The 13,312-nt window shown below is 48.0% G+C and overlaps 1 protein-coding gene across 2 annotated transcripts in view; it reads left to right on the top strand.

The window, feature by feature from the left end:
• Positions 1 to 13,312, top strand: part of SPTBN4 (spectrin beta, non-erythrocytic 4) — a 90,406-nt gene that overhangs the window by 3,138 nt on the left and 73,956 nt on the right. For both annotated transcript variants that reach the window (XR_008795383.1, XM_056136893.1), the window contains exons 2-4: positions 551 to 743; positions 10,152 to 10,303; positions 12,136 to 12,309. Coding sequence is in view for 1 of the 2 variants with exons in the window: in XM_056136893.1 (XP_055992868.1) it covers positions 551 to 743; positions 10,152 to 10,303; positions 12,136 to 12,309 (519 nt within the window). In the remaining variant the exon portion in view is untranslated. The remainder of the gene's footprint in view (positions 1 to 550; positions 744 to 10,151; positions 10,304 to 12,135; positions 12,310 to 13,312) is intronic.

Raw genomic sequence — 13,312 nt, 5'->3', positions numbered from 1 at the left:
AGAGATTGAATGTTGGTCAACCACTTACAAGCCTTTCCTGCTGCACTATCTCTCCGGCCCTTGCCATTGAGTTCACTTAATTTTCCATTTGGTGCTCAGGGAATTCTCCTGGTTCTGTGCTCAGGAGTGACCCCTGATGGTACATGAGTGATTAGGGAACCATATGAAGCACCAGGGTCAGCTGCATGCAAGGCAAGCACCTTACCTTCTGAACTATCTCTCCAGCCTGTACATATCTGCCATTTTTTATTTGTTTATTTTTGTTTGTTTGGGAATCATACCCTGTGGTACTTAGGGCTTACTCCTGCCTCTGTGCTCAGGGATCACTCCTAGCGGTGCTAAGGAATTGAACTGAGGTGGTCCACGTGGAAGGCAAGTACCCTACTTGCTGTACTGTCACTCTGGCCCCTCATATATCCACTTCAAAGGCAAGGAAGATGGGGGAAAAGGAGCCGGAGAGAAGGCACAGGACTTGGGGCCAGTGACCTTGAGGGATAGATTCTCTGCCCTTGGGCCGCTCCCTGCTTTAACCTGCTTCTGTCCATTCCAGGCCTCACCTTCCCTGATGGCGCAGGTACCAGGGGAAGTGGATAACATGGAGGGTCTGAGCACCCCCAACAACAACAACAACAACCCTTCAAGCCGCTGGGAGAGCCCAGACCGAGGCTGGGAGCGGGAGCCGCCCGCTGCCTCTACCGCTGCAGCCTCACTCTTTGAGTGCTCCCGGATCAAGGCCTTGGCAGGTACCAGGCAGGGAGTTGGAGTGGGAGGAGGGGAGGCAGGAAGGGAGGGGTTGCAGCATGGCGGTATCTGCACCTCAGAACCTGAGGACCACGACTGCCTGGAGGGGTGGGATGGAAAGAGAGAGCATGTTTTTATTTTATTTTTGGTTTGGGGGCTACGCCCAGCATGCTCAAGAATTACTCCTAACTCTGCACTCGGGAATCACTCCTATAGTACTTGAGGGACCCCCTGGAATGCCTGGGATCGAACCCGGGTCAGCTGCATGCAAGGCAAACGCCCTCCCACTGTACTATTGCTCTGGCTCAAGGCACACATTTTTAGAACAGCCGAGTCTGGCAGCACTTTCTACCATGGTGGGCAAATGTTACCCTCTACCATGTCTGCATACCAACCACTAACGCCTGTGTCTGTGAGCAGTGAGCATGCAATCAGTGCTATTTGAAGGACTGATGTTTTTTTCACTTAAGGAGTTTTAATGAAACTGGAAAAGCCACAGGACTGTACTGGGAAAGCAGGGCAGCCTAAGAACTCTTGAATTGTCCAGTTCCTGAAACCTGGGGCTTAGCATACAGAGTTCCTTTGGGTCCCGAAAAGATGAGACATTGAACCTTGGGATCTTGAATATCAACCCAGAGTCCCTTTGAACTGAAGAACTTTAAAAGCAGAATTGGGGACCATAGTAACAGTATAGTCGGAAGGGTGTTTGCCTTGCATGCGACTGACCCGAGTTGGATCCCTGGCATCCTATATGGTCCCTCCAAGTTCTGCCAGAAGTAGTTTTTGAGTGTAGAGCCAGGAGTAATCAATCCCTGAATGTCACCGGGTGGAGCGATAGCACAGCGGTAGGGCGTTTGCCTTGCACGCAGCCAACATGGCCTACCCAAGTTCGATTCCTCTGCCCCTCTCGGAGAGCCTGGCAAGCTACCGAGAGTATCTAGCCCGCACGGCAGAGCCTGGCAAGCTCCCCATGTCATATTCGATATGCCAAACACAGTAACAACAAAGTCTCCAATGGAGACGTTACTGGGCCCGCTCGAGCAAATCGATGATCAACGGGAGGGCCGGGTGTGAGTCAAAAAGAAAAAAAAGAAGAAAAGCGGAACTGTTAGAAACAGAACTTGGTCATCACACACCTTAGACATTTGAATCATTAGATTTGACTTTCATTCTTAGAAACCTAAATTCTAATAAGTAAAGAGCCTTGGGCTTTATGATTTTTTTGTTTGTTTTGTTTTGTTTTGGGGTCACACCTGACAATGCTCATGGCTTATTCCTGGCTCTTCACTTAGTACTTACTCCAGCTGTGGTCCGGGGACCATAAGGGATGCCAGGAATCAAACCCAGGTTGGCCATGTGCATGACAAGTGCCTTCCTTGCTCTACTGTTATTGCACTGGCCCCTTCTGAACATTTAGAATTTCAGGTTAGAATCATGATGGATCCTGCTATTTATTTTAATTTAATTTCATATTTTGGAAGATGTTTTTATCGAAACCTACTTAGAAAGGTGGGGTGAGGGAGCAACAGTAGGTTGTTTACCTTGCTTGATCCTGGGCTGATCCCAGTTAAATCCCCAGTATCACAGATGATCCCCCAAGCTCTGCCAGGAGTGATCCCTGAGCACATGAGCACAGAGCAAGGAATAAGACTTGAGCACTACCGACTGATCGCGAAACAAAACCAAACCAAAAGAAAATGAAAGATGTAAGAGAAAGAGGGAAAGTAAGTGAGTAAGTGTAAGGTGTGGTGAGAGAGAGAGAGAGAGAGGAGAAAACTTTATTTATTTTTTTGTCTTTTTGGGTTACACCCAGTGGTGCTCAGGGGTGGCTCCTGGATTTGCTCAAGAATTATTCCTGGTGGTACTCTGGGGACCAATATGGGATTCCAGGGATTGAACCTTGGTCAGGCATCTGCAGGGCAAACACCCTACCTGCTGTAATATCTTCCTGGCCCCGAAAACTAATTTTTTTAAAATTTATTTTTATAGTTGTTCACAATGTTTGATTACATTTAACATTTGAACACCAATCCCACCACCATTACACCTTCCCACCTCCATATTACCATCCCAAACCCCAAACTCGCTCCCAAAGCAGAACTGAAAGAATTTATTTGGTATTGCTTGTTATGAATAACCCACTAGAAATGAGACAAAAAAGGTTTCTTAGAGGAAAGTGTGTGAAGATTGTTGAATTTCACCCAGGAGCCATTAAGTCCTTCTATAAGAGATTAGTAACATGTTGTTAAAGTTTGAGCCTTGTGTGCTTATACATAAATATATCTCCCCCTAAGATTGGTTGCCTTCTACTTTAAACCTAATCAAACGTGGTGTGCTACTCTTAGTATATTGGTGGTGTAAAGTACAAGATGTTGTGCGGCTCCCATGGCCACATGGTCCATGAATAGATTGACTCATGGGTGAGGCTCATCCATGTGGGGAGTGGTCGTGAGCACGGTGGCAGTTGAGTTCTGGGGTTTTCCGCTTGCTGGGGCTGGCTTCATTGTCCCTCCCTGGGTTGCTCCGAATGAAACAGCCTGGCATGGGTTCTGGCGGCATGGCTATGGTGTATTGTTTTATGCTCTCTTCATAGAGCATTATATTCTCTGGATTATGGCCATTAATGAGATTATATCATATCAATGGCAGCTTGTGGGTGTGACTGCCAAGCTACTGGGAAAAAGGGAAGATGGGGGGAGGTCACCCATTCCCAGTTCTGTTGAGCCTGGAGTTTTTAGTCACAAGTCCTGCATACCTGAGTTCGAAAACTAATTTTTTAAAACTTTTTTCCATACCTTCTTAAATAACTGCAACTACGGCTTTCTTCCTTTCTTCCTTCATTCCCCCCTTTTGTTCGTCTGTCCTCCTCTTTTTTCTCACCTGGGATTGCTTGACACCACTCCAGGCTGAAAGCTGCAGGGATGGGGCACTCCTGACAGTGCTCAGGTATCCGTGTGGAAGCTGGGGCTGTAGCATGCAGCACATAGGGCCCAGCCAGACTTAATGTAGTTTACTTAACGCACATAAATCAACATTAAAGGATATGGCTATATCCTTTAATGCCTAGGGCTCTCTACCACTCAGACACATTATGTTGGACTCCACACCCAAACCACAAAACCAGTAACATGTTTCTCAGGAACTCAGGGGGCCTTTCTCAGCTGGACCTGGCTCACTACTCAAAGTGTTGGCCTGGTGTAGATTCCTGAGGTGCATTTTCTTGTATTTCATCTTCCCTTGTTGGGATTAGGGGGTTATATGGTGCTTGTGGGGTGGGGTCACACCCTTTAGTTGTAGTGCTTGCATTCACCTGGCTCTGGTGTAGCCAGATTTGACTCTGTGGCACTGTACAAGAGATCTCAGACAGCAGAGCAGATGAGACTATGCTCAAGGTATGTGGTGGCACCAGGGATCAAACTGGAAGCCTTGCCTCGCTAGGTATTGAGAATCCACCTGATTCAACCCCTGGGACCCTGGAGCGCTTTATTTTTAATTTTTGTTTTGGAGGCCACACCCAGCAGTGCTCAAGGCTTACTCCTGTTTCTGTGCTTAGGGATCACTCCTGGAGGGACTCAGGGGAACATATAGGTTGCTGGGGATTGATCCTGGGTCAGCCACATGCAAGGCTAGCACCCACCTGCTGTATTATCGCTCTGGCTCAGTAGGTTCAGCATTTGCACAAATGAGTACCCAGATTAGATAACAGAATAGATTGGCCCCGGAGAAACCCCTTCCCCTGTCCTCTCTGTCACTGCTCTATCAGACTGAATACTGGCCTCGTGTCTCAGGTGGAACTGCTCTTTGATAGTGTGTGAACAAGCCACAGTTCATCCCTGCACTCTGGTAAGGTGCTCCAGATGTGAATGAGCACAGTTCCCCCTTGCATCGGTGTGAAGCGTTCCAGATGTGAACAAGCCATAGTTCACCTCTCACAGGCTACATGGAACTTTCAGGTGTATCTGAACATAAATTATCCACTTTTACGGTGACTTGTATTTGGATGACTTCTTCTTTGTGACTGTCAGACAAGAATCTTGTCTGTCCCAGACTTATAACGACTACCATTACTACTTAGCCTTTAGAGCCTGTTGTTTCTCAGAACTTTCTGTTGGTGGACTTATGTGCTAGTTCCTGGTGGCCTCCACCCTGACCCAGGTGGTGTTTGGATCACTGGGTAGGAATGTGTCTCACTTTAGAATAATCTCTGGTGAGTTGGAGGATAGCACAGTGGGCAGGGCTCTTGCTTGCACACGGTTGATCTTCAACATCCCATATGGTCCCCTGAGCACCACCAGGAGTAACCCCTGAGTACAGAAGCAGGAGTAAGCCCTGAACACATCTGTGTGTACCCTTCCCACCAAATATATATATATATATATATATATATATATATATATATATATATGTCAATGAAAAGTTTGCTCAAGCGGGCCCAGTAACGTCTCCATTGGAGACTTTGTTGTTACTGTGTTTGGCATATCGAATACATCACGGGTAGCTTGCCAGGCTCTGCTGTGTGGGCGAAATACTCTCGGTAGCTTGCCAGGCTTTCCGAGAGGGGCGGAGGAATCGAACTCGGGTCGGCCATGTTGGCTGTGTGCAAGGCAAACACCCTACCGCTGTGCTATCGCTCCAGCCCCATATATATATACATATATATATATATTATCTCTGGTGTGCTGGAGAGATAATACAGCAAGTATGGTGTTTGTTTTGGTCTCAGCTGGGGTATAATGCCCTGTACACATTATGGTCCCCTGGATCCACCAGGAGTGATCCCTGAGCACAGAAAACCAAGCCAAACAAACCCTCTAGTTTGAAGCGTCTCCAGTGCATATCCTTCTTTGGTTGCTCTTCATCCATCCCTGCTATATTTTCATTCTAGCCATCTTGCTGGAGGTGCTTTGTTTTTCTACACTGAAATTATATTTTCCTTCCTTCCTTCCTTCCTTCCTTCCTTCCATCCTTCCTTCCTTCCTTCCTTCCTCTCTTCCTTTTTTTTTTTTGCCACTCCCAGTGATACTCAGGGCTTACTCTTGACTCTGCACTCAGGAACCACTCCTGACAGTGCATGGGGGGATCATATGGGATGCCAGGGATTGAACTCAGGTCAGATGCATTCAAGGCAAATGCTCTACCCACTGAATATCTTTCTGGCCCCTGAGCTTACATTTTCCTGTTGACTAATATAGCCTTGGTGTGGTGCAGGGCCTGTTCAAATTTTCTCTTATTATAGGCCCTGTTCAACTTTTCACTTATTATTTGGATAACTTCCTAGGAAGTGCTCATTCAATTTTTTGCTCATATTTCTATTAGGTTTTCTACCTTTTCATCTTTATTGGTTTGAAGAAATTTGTATATATTCTGGGGTCCAGTCCTTTGTCAGGTATGAGTGTTGTGAATATTTCCTCCCATTCTGTGACTTATTTTTCATACTCTAAGTGATGCGTTTTTGATCAGCAATATTCCTCTTATATTTCATGGGGAGAGAAGGGTGCTTGAGACACACTGGGAAGTGCTCAGGGGCTATTCATAGTTCTGTGCTTGAGTGACCCCTGGAGGTTCTAAAGGAGCAATATGTGATGTTAGAGAGTCAAACTGGATTCCACTGCATGCAAAACAAGTGCCTTGTACTATCTTCCCAGCGCTGAACAACAGCACTTTTTATAAAGTAATCATTTTGTCTTTCTTGGGCGGGGTGGGGGGAGTTTCTGGACCACATCTGGTGATGCTCAGGGGTACTCCTGGTTCTGCACTCAGGAATTACTCCTGGCATTGCTCAAGGGAGACCATATGGGATTCCAGGAATTGAACCCATGTCACCATGTGCAAGGGAAGTGCCCTAGTCATTATGCTATTTCTCTAGCCCCCCCCCACAACAATGCTTTTTTTTGGGGGGTGGGGTGTCACACCCGATGATGTTCAGGGGTTACTCCTTGCAGTGCTTGGGGGACCATATGGGATGCCGGGAATCGAACCCCAGTTGACTGCATGCAATGCAAACACTACCCACTGTACTAGCACTCTGGCCCAGTATTTCTTTTTTTTTTTTTTTTTTATTTATTGAATCACTGTGGGAAAGGTTACAAAGCTTTCAGGTTTATGTCTCAGTCATGCAAATATCAAACACATTTCCCTTTACCAATACTTATTTTTACCATGAAGAACCCCAATAAAACCCCACCCCCCACCCCTCCCCTTCCCTGTGAGGCAGATGCATTCTAGTTAACACTCTATCTGCTTTGATTAGATTCATTGTTTCAATAAAAGATTCACCACTATTATTTAGAGTTTACCCCCCCCCCCCAAATCAGACATGCTGAAAAAGCATTGTGAAGTGATTTGCTTTCTACGGCTGGGTTCAAGAATTAAATGTTGGTTTTGGATTTCTGCTCTTTTACCTATTGACCCTGGAAGTATTTCTACTGAAAGTCAGATAGTTAAGAAATTGGTTTCTGTGTTCTGGAGTTCTGGCCGTGCTGGAGAGCCGCTCGTGGGGGGCAACCGGTGGCCTCGGTAGGGCGTGAAGGGTGGAGCGAAACGCCCCCCTTCCCCTGAGGTTTTAGTCGCCCCCACACTCCCGGCTCATACCTGCTGTCCACAAGGCTCCCATGTGGCCGCCATCTTTCTTTCCAGAGAGGAGAGGGCGAATGGGGCAACACCCTTTCCCCTCCTGGCCCAGTATTTCTTAATTTAAAATTAGTTTGGGAGTCAGGTGGCCCAATGGGCTGAGCAAATGCTTTGCAAGCAGGTGGTCTAGGGTGTTTTTTGGTTTTGTGTTTTTGGCTACACCCAGCTGTGCTCAGGGCTTATTCCTGGCTCTGTGCTTGAATCACTCACAGCAGGCTTGGGGGATGTATGAGATGCTGGGGATCAAATCCAGAACAATCTCTTGCAAGGCAGGCACCTCCCCTGCCGCACTATTGCTCCAGCCCAGGAAGTTCAGGTTTGATCCCCATCACCACATGATCTTATTTTTCTAATTTTATTTTTGGAGGGGAAGAGGTTAGGGCCATACCTAGAGGTGCTCTAGTCCTGATTCTTTGCTCAGGAATGACCTGTGGCAGTGCTTGGGGTACGGTGCTGAGAATAGAAGTGGGTTCCACCACCGGCAAAGTGCCTTAAGTAGTGTCCTATCTCTCTGGTCAACATGTCAGCTCTTTTTTATTTTTTGGACCACACTCGGTGGTGCTCAGGGCTTACTCCTGGCTCTGAGCTCAGGACTCACTCCTAGTGGTGTGCAGGGGAACCATATGGGGTCCTGGGGAATGAACCTGAGTCAACTGCATGTACAACAAGCACCCCACCTGCTGTACTATGAACCCAGTCCCAGAATGTAATTTCTTTCTTTCTTTCTTTCTTTCTTTCTTTCTTTCTTTCTTTTTTTCTTTCCTTCTTTCTTTCTTTCTTTCTTTCTTTCTTTCTTTCTTTTTCTTTTTGGGTCACACCCGGTGAGGCACAGGGGTTCCTGCTGGCTCTGCACTCAGGAATTACTCCTGAAGATTCTCGGAGGACCATGTGGGATGCTGAGAATTGAACTTGGGTTGGCCGTGTGCAAGGCAAATGCCCTGCCCACTGTGCTATCGCTCCAGCCCCCCAGCATGTAATTTCTTCTTTCAAGTGTTTCCCCCACCAAGATAACTGAAGTGTTATAGCCCAGTCCTTTTGATATCACCACCCACATGGTCCAGGATTTGTTGCTATTTTCTTGGGTATCACTGAAATAAAATTGTGGGGTGTAATTAAGGGAATAGAATTCTCTTGAATCTTTCTCCTCCTATCCCAGACACCCAGGACCCCCCAGAATACCCCAGAATCCCCTGGAAAACCGTGAGGCGGAGGAGATGGCTTACAAGGCAGGAACTCCTGCTTTGTATGCAGGAGTCTGGGTTCAATCCCCAGCATCCTGTGGTCCCCTGAACCCCACCCAGAGCTACTCCTGACCACTATGCCAGGAGTCAATCTTAAATGTGCCTCCCCACCCCTCCCAAAAAAACATGGAAAAGTTGATCTTTGGGGTTGGGGAGATAGCTCAAGGTTTGGGATGCATATCTAACCTGTATGAGGCTTCAATGCCAACTTTGACTTCTGGCATTGTGTGGCCCCCAAGCACCACTGGGGTGGCCTATTGATACCTGCACGCCACCCCACACCCCCACTTCCTGCACCAGCCACACTGGGTCTAAGCAGCACCATGTTGCCAAGCCTGAGAATTGAACTATACTGTTTACATGGCAAGTGTCACCCTGAGTGGACCTGGGTCTGTAAACCACTGGTTGGGACCCCCCAGAAACCCCAAATCTGGTCCAAGCCTCTCATTTTGTGGAAATGGAGACCCAAAGGGAAGAGGTAACTGTCAGGGGCCCAGCAGTTCCAGAGGTAGCCCCAAATCCAGGTGCCCTCAGCTGCCGCACTGAATCCTACTTGGACTTCAGTCCTGGACAGGATCTATACTGGGTGAGGGCACTACTGGAAGTGCCCAAGACTCAAATACTCAGCTGCACCCCTTTTCTCTCATCCCTTCCTCCTGGGGGATCAGCAGGTGAAGAAAGAAGGAAGATGCAGTAGCTCTGTGTCAGGAGTCCTAATTTGGCTGTTAAAGGAATAAAGTGCTGACACACATTGGATGAAATTTCAAAACAAGTGAAAGAAGCCAGATACTCCTTGTCCCCCCCCAAATAAAACAGAACAAACATCTCACTATTGTGTGGTTTCATGAATGAGAAATGTTCAGAACAGGCAAGTCCATGGAGACAGAGAAAGGGTTGATGATTCCTAGGGCTTCAAGTAGCCCAAAGACTATGTTTGTTTTTTGGGGAGCTGAAAGCATTCTGCAAATTAGGGCCAGAGCGATAGTACAGTGGGTAGGGTGTTTGCCTTGCACATGCCCAACCCAGGTTCAATCCCTGGTATCCTATATGCACCGCCAGGAGTAATTCCTGACTGTAGGGCCAGAAGTAACCCCTAAGCATCTTCAGGTATGACCCAACAACAACAACAACAAAAAATGTTCTGAAAACAAAAAGAGGTGATGTTTGGGCAATTTTGGATCTACTATAAGACATTGAGACTTTTAAAGACATATAAGACTCTTAAAGGCGGAGTATATAAATCATTCTAAAACTGCTATTTTGTTTGTTTGTTTCTTTGTTTGTTTGGGGGCCACACGAGCATGCTCAGGGCTTATCCTGGCTCTGTGCTCTGAGAACCTTATTCTATCCCCGGGATTGAACCCTCCTTCGAGGCAAGTGTCTTACCCATGTTCTATCTCTCCTGCCTGGCGCGATTGTTGCAGAGAGCTGGGCCTGAATCGGGGTTGACTGGCTGGCAGAGGGTGTGGGGGTGTAGCTGGAAGATGGGCTCGGGGTGGCGGGGGGAATGGGTGGGGCTCACAGGGGACTATCTTTCAGATGAGCGGGAAGCTGTGCAGAAGAAGACCTTCACTAAGTGGGTGAACTCGCACCTCGCACGCGTGGGCTGCCACATCGTGGACCTGTATGCTGACCTCCGCGACGGCTTCGTACTCACGCGGCTCCTGGAAGTGCTCTCAGGGGAGCAGTTGGTGAGGGGCCCAAAGGGCTGGTGGAAGGGTGGGGTGTGGCTCTGGGGTGGATAGAGCTAGGAGTGTGGGGAGGGAGTAAGAGACAAACCCCTTCTGTGGTGGGCGGGGCTCTGACAGGGGCGGGGCTTGGCTGGGAGAAACCTGGGCCTGGGCGTGGCCCTGAAGCAGTGTTCCTTGAAGATGATGGCCAGGGTTGACTTGAAGGAAGCTATTGGAGTTGGGAGGAGCTTTCTTGAGATCTTGAGAGATCTGGGGACTGGGTAGTGCTATAGTGAAGTGCATGGCTGTTAAACTGTGGCGCACCACAGTTGGCAGATCTATGAAGGAGGGGGTATCTTTTTTTTTTTTTTGAGGGGGTGGGGGATCACACCCAGCGATGCTCGGGGGTTACTCTTGGCTTTGTGTTCAGGAATTAGCTCCTGGTGGTGCTCAGGGGCCCTATGGGATGCCAGGAATTGAACTCAAGTTGGCGGCGTGTAAGGCAAAGGCGGCACTGTGCAAGGCAAACACCGTCCCTTCGGTACTATTGCTTTGGTCCAGGGCGCAGCATTTTAAACTGGGGTGGTGGTGAAGATTGTTATCAAAGCAGCTTAGGTGGTGGGAGAAGGGGAGCCTGATGGAACTTTTATATGTATGTAGCTTGTAGCTAGCAGGTGACAGCTATATTTCTGGATTTGGTGGGTAATCCATTGCAAAGGGTGGGATTCTGATGTAGCAAAAGATTTAATGGGGTCGCAGAGATAGCACAATGGTAGAGTGTTTGCCTTGCACGTGACCAGCTAGGATTCAATCCCTAGTTATTGCCCCATTATGATCCCCTGAACCCTGCCAGGAGGGTACTCTGAGCGTAGAGCCCAAGAGTAAGTCCTGAGCACCGCCGGGTGCGACCCCAAAACGAACAAACAAAAAGTTTCACTTGGAGTACATTTTTTCCATGCACTATCTCTGTGGGGAGGGGGGGAAGTGCATGGTCCCGCAAGCACTGCCAGGAGTAATTCCTGAGTGCAGAGCCAGGAGCAACCCCTGGTCATAACCGCTGGGTGGGACCCAAAAGAAAAAAAAATTCCCAAGATTCACAAGGACCGATAGCACAGCGGGTAGGGCGTTCGCCTTGCACGCAGCCAACATGGCCAACCCGAGTTCGATTCCTCCGCCCCTCTCGGAGAGCCCGGCAAGCTACCGAGAGTATTCGATATGCCAGACACAGTAACAACAAAGTCTCCAATGGAGACGTTACTGGGCCCGCTCGAGCAAATCGACGATCAACGGGAGGGCCTTTACCTTTACCTTTACCACAAGGACCACTACTTGGAGATCAGGAGTTGTGAGAGACTGCGACTATAGAATAAGAACAACCGCCATTGGGAGGAATGGATCTATCAGCACTGTCCCTCAGATAGGGCCGGGATAGATGAAAATGGGCGTGATTCTAGGTAGGAACTTGATAGGGAGGCAGTGAGGGGGTGTGGCCATGAAACTACAGGCTAATGGCAGGACAGAGATCCAAAGGAAAGGGGATGCCTGTGTCTGGTGGTGGTGGGGGGGGCGGGGGGGGGGCGGGGGATGTTATCTGGCTAGAGGTGGAACTTCAGGAGAGGGGGCAGGGTCAGGAAATCTCTTAAACTGGGGAAAGAAGTTACCCTTGGCAGGTTATGGCTATGCAGGTTTCTGGGGAAGGATTGAGTCCTACGCCTGTGATAATTGTACCTCTGCCTCAGTTCCCCCCCACAGGGCGTGGCTACGGGATGGGGAGGCGGGCGCTAAGAGGGGTGGGGCCGAGGGCACGTGCTTTTGGCCAGGCTCTGGATCTCCCAACGCCCCTGCTGCCCTAGCCAAGGCCCACACGCGGTCGCATGAGGATCCACTCGCTGGAAAACGTCGATAAGGCGCTGCAGTTCCTGAAGGAGCAACGTGTTCATCTGGAAAATGTGGGCTCACATGACATTGTGGATGGGAACCACCGGCTTACCCTGGGACTGGTCTGGACAGTCATCCTGCGCTTTCAGGTGCTCACCAGGAACTTCCTCTTTTGCCCACCACTGGGCGGGGCTTTAGGAACTGCTCATTCATTCAAAACATATTCCAAACGTGCTCTATAACTCTGTTCTGGGTGGTGGGGATGGAAATAATAAAAATGATAGGAACTGGGCAGATAATACAGTGGGCTGACATTTGCTTTGCATGTAGCCTACCTGAATTCAATCCCCGACACTCCATATGGTTCCCTGAGCCCTGACAGAAGTGATCCCTGAGAGGAGAGCCAGGAGTAAGCCCTGAACACAGCCGGGTATGATCCCCCAAAATAAAAATAAAATTATAATCAGGCAGAGGATGTAGCCAGTGGTAGAGCATTTACCTTGCATGTGTAAGGCTCTGGATTTGATCCCCAACACCACCTACAAAAAATTATAGTCATGATCCATTTTATTTTATTTTATTTTTTTGTAGGAGTACTGCTATTTATTCAGCCACTGATTAGTTGATTGAATTGGGCATGAACTCCACCTTAATTTTTTTTTATTTATTTGATCCATTTTATTTTAATCTATTATCTATATCTATCATTATCAATTTATTATGCAGTTGCAGCCTCTTTTAAGCTCTTGGCATTTAATATACACACCAGCTCTATAAATTAGGCACACTTCTCCTTTACCAGTGAGGACACTGAAGTCCAGAGAGGTAAAGCGATATGTTCAAGGTCACACAGCATCTAGCAGAGCAGGGATCAAGTGCTGGTGATCTGCTCCAACGCAGAAACAAAACGGGCAGATTTTCTGCAGTGATGGAACTTGCACTGTGACAGGGAAAACTTATTTTAAAAAAGAAAACAAAGACAAGTATGGGGAAATAAGATGGACTCAGGCAGAGAAGTTAAAAGAACTATCAAGGAAAGATAGAGGAATTAAGAATTTGGACCTAGTGATCAGAGAAGGGTTCTCCAAGATGGTAGAATAACATAAGAAGATGAAGAAGAAAAGCTTTCCAGGCAGGGGGGGCCCAGCACAT

Source organism: Sorex fumeus, unplaced genomic scaffold (assembly GCF_029834395.1).
Source record: "Sorex fumeus unplaced genomic scaffold, SorFum_2.1 ptg000122l, whole genome shotgun sequence".
Lineage (NCBI taxonomy): Eukaryota > Metazoa > Chordata > Mammalia > Eulipotyphla > Soricidae > Sorex > Sorex fumeus.
The sequence above is the reverse complement of the archived record's forward strand: the minus strand, read 5'-3'. Positions and strand labels throughout refer to the sequence as shown.